General features: G+C 36.0%; 1 protein-coding gene across 8 annotated transcripts in view; it reads right to left on the reverse strand.

Annotated features, from left to right (window-relative positions):
* STAG1 (STAG1 cohesin complex component) overlaps positions 1-15,863 on the reverse strand; it is a 181,271-nt gene that overhangs the window by 38,580 nt on the left and 126,828 nt on the right. For 7 of the 8 annotated variants that reach the window (XM_072042766.1, XM_072042767.1, XM_072042768.1 and 4 more), the window contains 8 exons: positions 15,730-15,837; positions 13,344-13,458; positions 10,383-10,500; positions 9,151-9,254; positions 6,116-6,208; positions 5,904-5,993; positions 5,519-5,722; positions 3,430-3,500 (listed from right to left, as the gene is read on the reverse strand). In XM_072042766.1, the coding sequence (XP_071898867.1) occupies positions 3,430-3,500; positions 5,519-5,722; positions 5,904-5,993; positions 6,116-6,208; positions 9,151-9,254; positions 10,383-10,500; positions 13,344-13,458; positions 15,730-15,837 (903 nt within the window). The remainder of the gene's footprint in view (positions 1-3,429; positions 3,501-5,518; positions 5,723-5,903; positions 5,994-6,115; positions 6,209-9,150; positions 9,255-10,382; positions 10,501-13,343; positions 13,459-15,729; positions 15,838-15,863) is intronic. The other variant, XM_072042769.1, reaches the window with a different exon arrangement.

Consider the following 15,863-nt stretch of genomic DNA (forward strand, 5'->3'; position numbering starts at 1 on the left):
ACTTTTTTTCTCTTTTGAACTACTCAGCAACCAAAATGATAGTGAAAGATACACTGGACACAACCCAATCCTCCACAAAGGTTCAGATATTCCAACACAGAGGCTCCAAGAATGAAAATTCATACAACGCAGCATTTTCCTTATCTTAATCCCTTCCATTTCAGAGTCTTCCTGGACTACAGAAAACAAGGCCCAACACTTCATCAAAGGAGGTTTATTTTCATCCCTATGGGTAGCACTGTCTCCTGGGACATATTTCAACCAGAAAGTAGCCAGATGAAGTAAAGGTACCAGCGCCGCAGTGTTTCTGACAGCGTGGAAAGCAGCCTACAAAAATTCCTGGGAGAAGAAGTGATCTCTCTGCCCACGAAGCTGTTCTCTTATTAATGCAGCACAAAGTCACAGAAGCAGTACCTGGGGCTTTCAACAGCTCTGCTGGATGCAGTCTTATTTCTCTACTGAGGTTTCATTTATCATCATTTCTACTTCCAGATTTTGAATAACTTAGTCTGAAGGAATCTGTTACGATGTATTGGTCAACTACTGGAAAAAAAAGGTTAAGTGAGGGGTTTCTCTAACAGGAAGAGAAACTGATCATGAATATACCTATCCTGGGAAGAGCCCTGCCTGATCCTGCTTATTCTGATAAAAAGACAAGTCATGTCTGGAGAGTTACTATAGCCATCACCAAGCTTCTGAAGTCAGAGTGGAGGCAGGAAGGAATCAAATTCTGTATTATGTTTGAGGACTACTGGGCAGTAATACCAACAATACTGATTTCTAAATAAGAAACCATGTTCTATACACAAGGAAGTATGGAAAAGGGCACATCCAGAGGAAAAGAGGTGATACTTGAGACTCATGTCATGGAATCAACTGGAGTGATTAAATAACAACTGCGGATACACAAACTGCTACAGCACTGATTGTGAAAGCTCAGATGAATTGAGCCTATTTGGAAAGAGTTTATATGGAAAGATTATTTCCATGTACATAAGGACAGAAAAAAATGCTATAATGTCAGTGAGACCCTGGCAAAGAAAATAATCTTAGAAAACGAGCTTAGATGTTTACTCCAGGTGTTCTGTTCAGAAGACCTCAAATAATTTATTATTACATTCTGAAAACTTGGAAATAAACATTGTAATGGTGAATTTCATTCATACTGAAATACAAATATCCTTGTTTGATAAAGACCTCAATTATAAAGTGTACTGCAAACTCTTTTTGAATTAGCTTTCTGGCCTTTCCAAAACATCCATCTCCCATTGAATTAGTTGCACCGTTCCAGCATATAGGGAGATGGATCTTTTCTAGTACTGACTGACTTCATTAACAAACTTGATTTAAATTAACTTAAATGGGACGAAAACTGGGCAGCGAATATGGTCTACAGAATATCCCTCTTGATCTTCTAAGGATCTACTTAAAAGTTAAGTCATTCCCAAATGAAAAATAATCAGGAAATGATCCACGTGGAAAGAGGATTAGCTCAGGCTTGGGAAATCTCAGTACAGAAGGGTTTTTGGTCTGGAAGGCTTTTCTGATAATTCCTGCCATGGTCATTCCAACTTTTTCCTAGAGTGTGAAGAAGCAGTAACTACAAAGGAAATATAAGCACAAATAAGGTAAATTTCACTGAAACACAAGAGAGACTTGTTTCTATTCAAAGCCCCCAACAGCTGCTTTCCTTTGTCAGAGCAGTTTTATAAGATCTGAAAGATCTGTTGTTAGCCTGCAACTTCAACTTCTTCCACTGACTTTGGCTTGCAGTAGATGACAGACAGTGACAGTATCAGACAAGAGCAACTGTACTTTGAGATTAGAATGCTCAATGCAACTTTAGAATTGAAGATCCTAACCTCATAGCTAAAGATTTGGCAAAAATTCTGTGTCAGATAGTATGATTGTTTCCCTTCACAAATAAGTCATGGCAGATGTAACATTCAGTAGAGTAATGAAAAGATTTCGTTACTTCTTTAGATGCAAGCAGATATTAATTAGAAATTCCCACTGAACTATAATCTTTATATAATAATTTGTTACTTATAACAAATCTGCTGAGAAATGATACACAGCTGCTCTTCAGCTCTTTTAAGATTTGATTCTTTTCTCTTTCCTATTGTTTAAAGATGAAGGTAGATGTCCCTTACCCTAATTTGTGTGTCATTCCACAAAGCTTTGTTTAGAATCTGAAATCTCTCTCTAGAGATCTGGAAACCTAAAGGAAAAAAATAAATATGGGAGAACCTCAGGGAAGTCTTTAGATTTGTGCTTTTTTCTTCACTGTGAACTACAGCTTTTACCAGTCCTCTCAGGAAAAGCAGAAGTGGCTCCAGTGTGTTACCAGGGAGACCGAAAACCTAATTTGCACGTGTCAGCCTGCTGCACTACAGAAATTAGACACAATTTAATGATCTCTGTGGGACTCCTGTTGAATGGAAACAGAGAGAAGACAGTTCAGAACCGTATCATACAGTGATCCAATACAGGATTCAAGATACGTGAATACTAAGCACAATAAGGAAAGAGAACCAAAACCCCCAAACCAAAACCACTAACCGGTATATAAAAGAGGTGGCAGAAAAAGGATCCTCTCAAATCCCGTCATAAGGAAGAAATGCTTTGTGGCTCTCAGACATCTGAATATGAAGCTTTCCTACATGCTTAACAAGAGCAATTACTTCCTATAGTTGATACAAGGGGAAGATTAGTTCTTTGTGCTATAACCAAAATTCAGACAATTCAAGTGAAAATTTCCAGGTTGCTCTACAAGTTATGAGAGTGCCCAAAGGCAGAACTGAGAGCAGCAGAACCCTGGAAAGCTGCTGCTTGGTTCCAGCTGGCTGGTTCACCCTGAGCTTAGTGAAGGAGAATCTGTGTAACCCACAAAATAAAAATGTTGCCAACAACTCCATAAGAAACTATTCCTGGCACTTCTGCAGGAGATGCAGAAGAAAGCATCTTCCAAATTTTTATCATCAATCATTAATTATTACTACTGCTCATTTTCCTAATTTTCAGCAGAAACACTTCAAAGGCATTGAGAAACAGAAAACAACTTCCTCCAGGGCTTTCCTAAGCTGAAGGTCAAAGCGAAGATTTATTTTGCATCCACAGGTGTCAGAGATAAGTGTCCCTTGTGCACTGACTATATGTCATGCAGGAGAGTATCATTTTTGTGATAGAACAGGTATAAAATCATTTAGTGCAACGGAGGCTATGCCATTTGCAAACTAAACCTGTAAAGGTAGCCATTAACTAGCCAAGGACACTGATGAATCCGAGAAGTAGTACAAGTGCCACCAGTCATTCATTGATCTCTATTTCATATTTTACACCTTACATTTTCTCATTTTATAACACCAGAAACCATCTGATACTTGCTGAAATGATAACGGCAAATTTTCAAGGGAACAAAACACGTACTTGTGAAAAGAGGTTAACCTCTTTAATGTTGAAAGAACATTGTATATGTCATCGTCATCAGCTTCTTCTCCCTGAAAATGAAAAGAAATTCATGAATGGAGTTCAGCAGTTCACCCAAGAGTACATTTCTGCATGGAGAGGAGCACATTTCTTTGAGGTTTTATGTTGACAGCAAAATGGGATCTAAATTTTACAGTGACTTTTATCTAGATTCTGTAATAATAATAATTAAATAACTACTGCATAGCACTAGGAAAAGCAAGATCACTCAACAATATGCAAAAAATAAAATAAAATAAAAAACCTGAACCCCCCAGTAGTAGAAACCATTCCCTGGACAAAAAAAACCAAACACACAAACTATCTAATTTTACAGAAATTACTGAACTGCAATTTAACCATGTGCTACCAGTATAAAGCCAAATGCTTGCCTCACTCTGAACCAGATACCTGCAGATGTCAATAGAAAGTATTTTAAAATGGTCAGTGGGAAAATTCCTTTTTTTTCCATATCCTTCATTGCTATTCACTGTGTCACACAATGTAATACATGACAATTACATTGCACAGAATGACAAATATTCAGAACTGGATGGAAGCTTTTTTTGTTATTTGTTTTTGGTTTTAAGATTTACAAATCTGAGGAAACAACAGTCCAATAATAAATACTGCACAAGTCAAACAAATCTTGAATTTTTCATTTTTTTACATTTTAAAATATCATTATCCTAATATTTATCGTAAACTGAAAAATACGTGGAAATAAGGCGCTTCTTAAACTTAATTTTTCCAGCAATTTTCTGAAATAGGTAATCCACTTAAAGCAATTCTTCTCCATTTTGTTTTGATCAATCGGAACAGTTGTTTAGCTGTTTTCCAGCTAAAGGCCAACAATTAAAACATCTCCCTGCCTTCAGATGCAATTGTCAATCAATGTTTCTCTCATTATCAACCTAGTGGGAAGCCATAAAATAATGTAATACTTGCCTGACTACAAGCATACAAATTTTCAAATATAAAACCTATTTGAAATGATAAAATAAGCTTAAGAAAATCGGTTATTCTGCAAAGAATCACCCAGCAGAGAATATCAAAAAGGCCAGCATTTTAAATCCTTGCTATTGCTATACTTTTTCTTGCTTACTCTCACTTTTGTCTTATTTTTGTCTCCACATCTTCCTCCATGTCATACATCTTTATTTGTATTTACTCTATAAATAAAATTTTATTTTTATTTACTTAGTTTTTATGTAGTCTGAAATGACAAGTTTGTATGTGTAACATATTACTTAAAGACAAAAAAAACAATAATTTATTTAATACACAGTTCTAAAATAAAGACTGTAGCTTAATTTTCTAGAAATGTATGTCAAAAATTAAGTGGATTTATCACAATGCATGACAATATGATGTGCAGAAAAAGATCTGTGCAGCCGCTAAGTTATGTTTAAAAAGCAGAAGAATTATAACAAATTAGGTAGTGCTACACAAATTTATGTAAAGCAAGAAAAAAGGAGTAAGGTTTCTATCCTTATTTAATGTATTCTGTGTTATGCATTCTGAAGAATAAATTCTTCAGGGGAAGAAAATCCCAGACACCTCCAGGTTTCAGACCTGTATCTTTATTTCCTACTTTCCAGAGCTCTTTCAATAGGCCATCATAAATATTTGACTAAATCCTCTCTTCCATTCAAGACATAATCCAATTTTAATTCTGCAGTCCATTTGGGACTACAGGAATCACCCCAAGCATAAATGTAAATGCACCTTTTTCTGTATTTTTCCTCAGCTTTCACCTATTCATCCATTTCATTTCACATGTGAACTGTTTAAATACTAGAATACATTTTCAGAAGTAGGATTTTCCCGTGGTCTTTGTTTTACAGCATCAATCATTTGCAGATTTAATGCTAGTCCAGGGAATTTTCCACATGAAGAAATAGTTCCAAATAATGATGATACAGTTGCTGCTGTACTATCTCTTCACATAGATAACTTCATGACTTAATAGGAATATAGGAATATTTTTCTCCAGTCTATCATAATGTACTTTACATAGTCTAACTAAATTAATTTTAAGGAAACAAACCTCCTGCAGCAGATCCTCTACAGAATGGTTGAATCGATCCACAAATTCATCAATAAGTTGGCTGTGGGCTATGTCAACTCTGTTTTGGATTGTATATTCTTCACTACAGAGTATGCTGTAGGTTTTGCTGCAGGCTTCAAGAACATCCGATTCCACATGCTTTTCCACAACAAACTTAATCTGTTTCAGTAAGGCATCCAGATGCTGTAGATCAGAAAAGAAGCTCAGCTTTCACCTTGTCTGAACAATGAAACTCAAAGAAAAAGTCAGTCAAAAATACACCAGGTTAGATTGCTAATATGCCAAATGAAGGCACAGTGCCGTGTGACTACAATAGCTATCAGATACTTGAAAGCAACCAGCATTCTTGCCCAAGGTACTATACCTTTTCCATTCTGCCAGTGCTATAGATTTCCAGATCAAAATACTGAGGGATTTGCAGGAGATTTGCAACCTTCTCTGCATCAGCGGAATACTAGAACATCATTGAAACAAAACAAAACAGTGAAGTAAAAATAAACATCTACGCTACAAAATAAAAAAGTTTAAAGTCAGTTGTAAATGCTAGAGAGGAATTTATTTTGTAGAAAAAAGTACCTTTGAAAGCAACATAGGAAGTGCAATAATGAAATGCTCAGTCAATTTATTTCTGTCATCTATCTGCGTTTTTCTTTCTTTTGCTGTCAAGACCTGCAAGTGATCAAAAATAGCTACAGTAAATATAATTTATTCATATAGTATTAATATTTTTGATGTTGATATTAAAAACAAAAACTCATGCAAGTACATTTTTAATAAATCAAAAGAGGAGGGAAAAACATTCAGAAACATTTAGATTGAAGAGTGATTAAATAGGAGGACCATGTGTCCTAAAAGAAGTGATTGAAAACAAAAATATCACATCATCCAGACTGATATTGTTGCTGTACATTAACATGTTCTTAGGATTGAAATTCAAATATAACCCAAGTCAGTGGAACTTTTGTTACTGCTTCCAAATGAATTGCGGTCTGCCTCTCACACATTAAACAAAGTGTTCATTGTAGGACCTCAGGGCGAACTGAAGTATAATTAAGAAAGCCAAAACCAAACCTCACTGTAACAGTGACTTTCATTAACAGATTAATGGCCTCATCTCTTGACTGGAATGTAATTCTCACTGAGAACATGCATCCAAGTTCACAGAACTCATTTACAAATTTCAGTGACAGGTATGTTGAAGCTACAAATGCTGTCATCACAAAACCACCTTAAAACAATGAATAGATAGATAATAATAAATACAGCATGATTCATAAAAGCTTAGAGTTGGCTTCTTGGCTTCAGAAAAGGGCAATGGTCATATAGAATACTTTTGAAAACAAATAATTATAACAAAATATTAAAATTAGCTGAAGATTTACATATAGCAAAGCTGCCAGACTGCACAGTAAGGGTTACAAGCTAAAGTCAGAGTGGAAACTATTTCACAAGAACGTGAGTGCATAATTAGAAATCTACTCCCATTTCAGCTCAGAGAATATGCTAGTGAGATCATGAGAACATGACACACCTCTACTGACAAGTCAAGAGATCTCTGAAGTTACCAACCCACAACTCATGATCTAACTGAAAAGAAGCAAAAGCTAAATGTCATACCTCCACCTCTGAGTCAGTGGGAAACAAAACGTGCTTGGATGACAAGTAGTCTATTGGGTAAGCAGGAACCCCAAATGACCATGGAAGTGAAGGGGAACAGCTAAAGGTTTGTCAGTAAGGTCAGAAAACAATTCCATAGTACACAGCAGATGGATACACAGGGCAGCAAATACAACTCCCGTACAAGCACACAGTGCAGCTCTCGCCCATGCCAACCAAAGCTGCTGGCTCATCAGAAGGCAAGATGAATGCAGCTAGCAACTCAGGCAGTCAGCAACTCAGGATCCCACACTTGAACAACCCAGTCATATCCTGGTGACCTAATATCAGTTCAGTGGCACTATTACTTAAGCTGGGTCCCTAAGGATGATCTTGACGCTCTTCTGATCATCCTTCAGAAGTTGACATTTATTCTTTACCTTTCTAAAAATAGAGACATTGAAAATCTAAGGCTAAGAAATTTTCTGAAGTCAACTGAAATGTAGATCTTTCGACAGAGAAAAATTCCCCAGAAAGCTAATAGTTACACTATTTAGTGTTCCAAACAGAGAATACAAACATGAATATTTCCTTTAATTTAAAGATCGTTTCATCTTCTAGAATGGTTTACAGCTAGAGGCAAAACATGAAGTTATACTTGCAATATGGTTTTAGTAACAGCAGATATTTACATGCCCATGCAAATCTGAGAAAGTACCTTTGTAGATTGCCCCCCTTATCCCTGAAATGTTTTAATAAATTATGAATTTATTAGAATATGCATTATAAAGTAAAGTACAAAAAGCAAGTTTAAATTGATGGCTTCCTGGAACATTTCCTGGCATGCTGTTTTAGGATATGATGCTAATCTGTTTTTGGTACATAAAAATTAAGAAGCTAAGTAGCTGTGTTTAGTTTAGCAATAAAGTGTGGTAAGTCTATCTCTAGATTTCACCTTAAGTAGGTCTGAGGATTCCTTTAATAATCTAGTTACGATTATTCAGAGCAAAACCTAACAGAAGTACCAAATGTTCACATGGTTTTATTTCATTACATTCTAATCTAAGTAAGAGGGGGACTAAAAAAAAAATCAGGGAAAGAAGTTTGGGAAGCTAAGACTCTTTTGGAGTGCAAACGCTGTATTTATAGAGAATGCAGGTGAAAGCTGGTGATTACCCTGACCTGGTGACTTACACTCAAAAGCTTGAAGTGCAAGCCTAGCCTTAGGAATGGAATTCAGCTGATGTAGATCTCCAAAAAACCACTATATAATAAAAAAAAAAGAACCTAGAAAACAGTATGGTCAGTATATTAAATTTTGAAATTTTATGAGCACTCAACGGAAAAGGCCTAAGAGGATGGATATATAACACCACTGAAGCATTCAGGTTGGGATGGACCTTGCAAGGTTGCAGTCCCATCCCTCCCTCCTGCTCAGAACCAGCTCTGGGGTCAGACGATGGTGCTCAGGGTTTTGTCCAGTGAGATCTTGAAAACCACCAGTAATGGAAACTGCACTATCACTCATCCCAGCCTATTTTCCAGTACTTAACTACTCTTGAGATGAAGCTACTGTTGGCTTCTTCTTCAAATTTGATGTCCATATTAGCAGCACATTCCTTTTTATGAAGACAGCAAAGATAATCTTGTTCTACTCCTGAGCTCTATACTCTCAGTTCTAATCTAGATGAGCAGTGAAGGCTGTAGATGCTGGTAGATTCCAAGTCTAAGCCAGGGGTATGATAAAAAGGAAATTTAAAAATAATTTAAAAAATATTTTCATGCTGTAAGTTCGCATTACTTAATTCATCAAAGCAAAACCCAAAGTGAAAAAGAAAAAAAATAAATCTAAAAACAGAACATTATTTTTCTTCAAAAAACGTTCACATGAAACACCAACTATAAAAATTCCATTCAGAAGTGTCAAAATGTGGTAGTAAAGAAAAATATTTTATGTTAATATGGTAACATCATAACACACACAGGTCTGAGCTACCCATTATAGTACCACTTACTCTTTTGCCAGTGCCTCTGCCTACTGGAGGGTGTGCTTCAGCAGCTTGTCTGATTGTACACACCATCAGTTCAATAAGAGCACTCTCCTGCCGGTCAGACATTGCTACGGAGGGAAGAGAACAACAAAGATCAGCTTTGATGATGCCTGAAAGGCATCCTAAAGAAGATAAATCTGTGAATGCAGTTGTAAAATACAGGAAAGAGAGAAAAAAAGACATCATTTTGTTCATAAAACGAAAGCTGGCTTGCTCACGCTATGCATTACCAATCACATCACCTTACAATGGATATGGCAGAACTGAAAGAAGTCCAGAGAAAGGCAGTCTGGAAAAATGATGAATGAAGGGGAGGAATACAACAAAGATCTATAAAATAATGAGTGTCACGGAGGACAGAGAGGGACTGACTATTCACTGTCACTCCTTACAAAATATTCGCACAATCATGAAGTATTATTTCTGGTCTTTTTGAAGTACTTCTGTTCACATCTAGAGGGCCAAACCCCGCTAGGCTATACAGAAACCTCAAAAGAACCGAAGTGCCAGGTCCTTTCCTAAGGAAATTATCGTATAAATAAAAGACCACACCTGTAGCAGTGAATACCGAAAGTAAGACATTGAAACACAGAGATGACTGACTACATTGTTTTTTCAACCACCTAACCACTGTGAAGAAGAAAAATCCTAAAGAATTATAAGGGACTTTGAATGACAAACATTAGCAACTCTTTGCTACCAACCTCCCTGGCTACCTGATGCCCACAGATATATTCTTAACCAAAGAAGATACAAAATTAATTGCAAAAGAATTCTCTTATTTTTTTCATTTTAAGAATTTACTAGGATTTAACAATGTCTGGAAAATCCCCATATTTAACTAACACCACCTGAAGTATCTGTTTACTCAAAATTGTATTAGCGACTGAATTTACTGAAATGTTCATGTATGCACTAGTCATTTAAACATTCAGACAAGAACCCTAGACTTTAATATTAGGCAACAACACTACAGCAGACTTCATGAGTTGGAAAGTGTAATGCAAAACTGCTGCTTCTGAAGCAGAGTGCATTAAAAATGGATGAAATTAAAATCTAAGTAATTTGTACTTCCTCAAATATGCTGTCTAAACAAACCACAACAAATACTTGTATCTGCCACAGTGAAGCACCTTTTAAAGGCATATTTAAAAATATTGCGCAATATCAGTACAGCAGAGAGGTTAAACAAATACCTTCTTCTCCTTGGACTGGTTCCTCCAAGAGCAATTCTGTCATGCATTCCCAGTCTTTCAACAGTTCTTGAGAGCTCTCCCACAAACTGTCCACCAAGTAGGCTGCATGTTCATGCAACTAGAAAATCCAAAGCAATGGTCAGTACAGTGTTCTGGTACAAGCTGTAGTTCCTCAACTGTCACAATCATTTAGGCATGAACTGTGTCCATGTCTTCTTACATGAGGGGGAAAGAAAATTCAGTCTGAAACTAACTCTGGAAGTTCTTCCTTCATCTGAACGATACAACTGCATGACAATGGCAATAAACTTCAATGGAAAATGGAAGTAAAATAAATTGAGCTTATCTTTCCATAAAGTAGCTTGTTGTGAAAAACCTCTCAAAGTTCTGACTTAAGAGACAAAAACTTACATATTCTCACTTTGCTACTGTATTATAAAAAGGAGAGGTGGTGAGACATGAGACTAAGAAGGGTCTGTAATACATTCTTTCTGAACAGGCATTTATTTTTCTGTGCAGAACATGGATATGGAAATATTTTTTAATTTTAGTATAATATCCAGTATCAGTGTGAATGCAACAGACAACAAAATGAAAATTTGTATAACGGTGTTCGTATTACATCTAACTGCTGAGATAGGAAAAAAAAAGGCAGTATTTATCAACACAATTCAAACAATATATCAATAACTGAGACAGAGCATTTAAAATTTTAGGAATAACCATGTAACAACCCAAAGTCATCAACAGGTATAGTTTTGTGATTTGTCTACAACAGATGGAGTGCCAAAAGTGTTGTATACTAATTCTGGTTTCTCGGAAAACAGCAGCAGAAATCCTACTGATTTCAGGGGGTATAGAATGAACAGTAACTTATTTTTAATTGTAAAAAAGGGTTCTATATGAATGAGCACAACTGTTGTAAACTGAGAAAAATGATACATGGGCTTCTACAGATTTAGAAAATAATCTTTAAACACTATCAAAAAGTAACAAACACATTGTGCAGAGCTGAATTGCTTGCCAGACATGGAAATGACTTCTAAACTGGAAAACACCTAAGAGATTATGCAAGGGGATGCTAGTACGTCTATTTATTTTTCAGTTTCTGTAAACTTTGAGGAAAATGTCAGCTTTCTGATGCTTGTCATAGATGCACCTTTACTGTCTTCTGAATGCACGCTCTCAGACTGCAGTGATTACATCTTCTCATCCCATGCAGATGGAAACTCCCAGATCTCTGGATCTTTATTAACACTGGAGTCATGATATCCTACTTCGTTTGAAACAACCTTCTCAAAAACAGCGATAGCAAAAGCTAACCCTGAGAGAGAAGGGTCTCAGCAAGCAGCGTATGGCTTCTATGAGAAAACATTTTGCTGATCATGGCTTTGGGAGCAAAAACGAGTTCATTGTCTTGTCAGATGCATGGACAAGATAATTCTAGGTAACTCCCCACCACACACACATGGATTTAAGGCATGAAGAACACTAGGAACCATAGTTCAGCACGGGCACCATATCAACAGATAACAGCTTCTAGTGAGGGACCGGCAATGAACACCAACTTTGACACTGAAATCTGAAAGAATATGTTTGTCCTAATGAAGCAGGCAAGTAAGCCCATTTTCTTATGCTGTATCTTCAGAACAAATATTCCTCATTCTCTGCCAATTAGTCTCTTTGGGCATGTGGTTTTTCTCATCTTCTAGTGGCTGTGGGCATATCTAAGGCCCATGGCTATTTGATCTCTTCACCTAATGACCTATCACTGGGTGATTTACATCAGGTAGCAAAAACTTCATAATTTCTCTGCATTCAGCTCAGGATTTTCACTAGAAGACAGAATGATCTATTGTAATCTACTTTTTGAAGAAGCTGTAGCTAGAAATACATTTAGATAGCTGACTGGAGGCCCACACAGGCAGCAATGTTTCACCCAGTCTTGTTGGTTCTTAAGGTCTTTCTAAACAGTGCTAACATTAACTAAACATTAACACTGTACCTAAATATTATCCTTCCTTCTCAGAATCTCTGATTGTTTATTTTCATCTTCACAGTCAAGTCTTTTGTTCAAGCACTCATAAAAATTCAAACACCTGGTAGCAATACCTTCCTTTTTTGCTTTTTATACAAAAAATACTACCATTCATTCTATTGAGAAATGTTTCTGACACTCTTTTCTTTCAGTCCTCCTTTGCCACCTATTAATTACTGAATCAAATGTATCATTTTTAAACATTTCTCCTTTAGTATCTTCAAAGCTTTCTGTACCTGACAGTTTATCTTTTCAATTTTTCCTCCATTCAACTGCCTTTCCTTGCCTAAGTTACTGTTAGCACTTTTACCATAAAATATCCCATATACGTAACCTCGATAGACATTAACTGTTAGCACAATCCCATCATGAATGTGGCCATCAAACACAATTGTATATACGCCTGCAGTCTCCATCCTCAGATGTTTTTAAGCTGCAGCTGCATAAAGCCCTGAGCAACCTCATCTTGTATCACAGCTGACTCCACTTTGACCTAAACTGCCCCTCAGATCCTTTCCGTTCCAAATTATGACATGATTCTGATTGTAATTTTGTTCCTTTCTGGTTCAAATAATTTTACTTCACAAAGAGTAACCCCAGAAGTATACTCCTAACTTGGTCATCTAAAAAAAACCAAAACATCCAGTAACATTTCTACGTAGCAATGAAACCTGGTAGACACTGTACTACCAGCAATGAAGCAATAAGTACATACCCTGGGGACATGCAAGAACAAACTAGACCATGCAGAAGATTTTTGGATTGAATTTGCTTGATGGACAAGGAGATGGGGGCAGAGTAAAGGACATACAGTATTTCTGAAATTATGAAAAAACAACCAACTTGTTACTGTATGTTGCTAAGTCACTACTTAAGTTCCAGGTTCTATTAAACAAGTGAAAATTAAAAATGTTTTTTTTTACCTCACTTTCAAGAAAGAAAAGAACCAACATTCTAATGAGGTTTCCATTTGGACTATTTCGCCCCCTCCTCTTTGCTAGAGCCTCTTCAGCTTGGGGATCATGTCTGCTGAACAGTCTAAAAATAAGCAAAAGGAGCTGTGATGTTTATCAACACAAATCTTATTTCTTCAAAAACGTGATGAACAGTCATTCCTGATACAGCAGATTTGTTCATAAAGCACAGTGAAAGTATCTCAAGCTCTTTCAAGGGAAAGAGGCCATGACCTCTTCCTGCCTGAAGAGGGAAATTTATCTTCAGTCTTCAAGTTCACAGGGCTGGAGGAATTTCATACAGGAAAAAGCTCTCTAGAACATATTTATACTGAAGGATTTTGTACAGCTTTATATATTTGCCTAATTTACAAAATTTTATATTTTTAGTTATCAAATCTTACAATGGTGGTAGCACTTACAATGTCTTAAGAACTATGGTTGTATCTTCACTGTAGTCGTGCTGACTAACATGTGGTATAAATAAACCTAACATCCCACTAAACAAACAACCTTGGGTACCAGTAGCGGCACAAATGATAAAGCAAGCTACCAGTCAAGTTACTTTTTTTTTTTCCCAGGTGAATTATACATTCTGCATTGAGTTCTCTGATACATGGCTAGCTCCAAACTACTCTCACCACTCAAAGTTAGCAGCTTACAGAGATCTCAGATATACCTACATTTCAGCTACAGCAATGATTGTTTTACTTTGAGAAGTTTAAAAACTGCTCCTTGCTTTTACAGAGAAGCTGCAGCCATGAAACAAATTCTAAATGTGAAACCTAGTATTCTGATTTCACTTACAGAATTCATTGAAAAGGATAAATTACTCACACATTTGTATTTTAGGTAAAGACATCATGCTTTTTCCTCTGCTCATCTAACAGCTCAGAGACGAGCACCTCAGCAGGTGCTGAAATATCTTAAATATCCACCTCAGGGCTCAGTCAGTGATCTTCTGTATCATTTGCCTTCCTTTGCTAACTACAGAGGGGGAAGCCACTGACTAGCTTACACTTGGAAAGTGGTATTTAAATGTATAAAATTATTCAAGATAAATCCCAAATTCTTTGAGAAGATTCTATTTAAAATTAACAGTTTAATAGAATTTAGATTCTATTTAAAATTAACACATCAGCAGAAACAAAGAGAAAACATCTTAGGATTGGGACATTTTTTCCTCGATGCTATTTACTTATACATAGAGAGACATATTTTAACAGAACATAGCATAGTATCTCATTGTAAAGAAAAGTTAGGATAAAGTTTTGTCTTTACACTAAGGTATAGATATGTCTTAAAACAAATTTATTTACCATCTGTTCATGTTTTGAAGTTATTTTTCACATATAATTTATAAGGGAATTTCAGTATGCAACTTTAAAAAAAAACATTTCCTTGTAAAACATCATGTAGGAGACTAAATGTAACCAAATTTTGTAAATTAATTCCTCGAAACAGACAATGTCTGATCACAGAGATGTAATTCCAGAAATCCACACACAAAAGCTTACAGGTACAATGTAGATTTCTAAATCACAAATAAACCACAGAAAATTAAAAAAAAAAAAATGGCAAAGAAAAACTGATATTTTTAATTGATTTTTTTCTGTTGTGTATCTTGGCAGTATCTATATAGTAGATAGTATAGTATCTATAAATATATTAAAGAATTTTGATCTCCCAATCACTGAGGGAAAAAGAACACTACTACTAAAAGACATTTAACTGCAAACCCTAAAATCAGAAGGTTAACTACCATGATGTGGCAATGTCCTGCTCACAGTCATCAGTGCAGTATGATTCACATCCATGGAAACAATAGCTCATTTCCTTTGGCATCTTTCAGTACATGAAAGATGGAATCATAATGTAACGTATTTTCAGGGGACGTCAGTGAATTTAGAAACAATGTTATTAATGATTAATATATAAAAACCTCTTAAGTTCACAATTTCGAAATAAACTGGTTTAAAACTTTGTAAAAATTATGACTGCATACCAGGTAGACTGTCAGGGATGGATAAGCCCTATGCTACCATGACAGTAGTTCAGCAAGAACTTCAGGATTTAAAACAACTTTAATATAGTGAGGTGTGTGCAGCCTTTTACAATTAGTCCTTGAGGAGTTAGTAAAGATTATCTGAATTCTAGAACAAGAGAAAGGTAAATCTCATTTCTTTACGTATTTAGGTTTTTATTTTAAAGAAGATAGTAAGCCTGTATTTGAAATTACACATGTAACTTGATAAACTGGTGTATTTTGTCCTACTGCTTTTTTTGCCTTTTGATCTTACCAGTACTAGAAAGCATTTATGAATCTGGTCTTCTCCCATGGTACCTGATAACTTACTTCTTGTGAAGGAATTCTCCAGCTGCTACTGCAACAGGCCGGTGTGCTGAATATACCAAGTGATAAACATTCTCACAGTCTTCATTTGACAGAGCTTCTTCACTTCCACTGAAATAGTCAGAAAACACCTCAAG

This window comes from Anas platyrhynchos, chromosome 9 (assembly GCF_047663525.1).
Source record: "Anas platyrhynchos isolate ZD024472 breed Pekin duck chromosome 9, IASCAAS_PekinDuck_T2T, whole genome shotgun sequence".
NCBI lineage: Eukaryota > Metazoa > Chordata > Aves > Anseriformes > Anatidae > Anas > Anas platyrhynchos.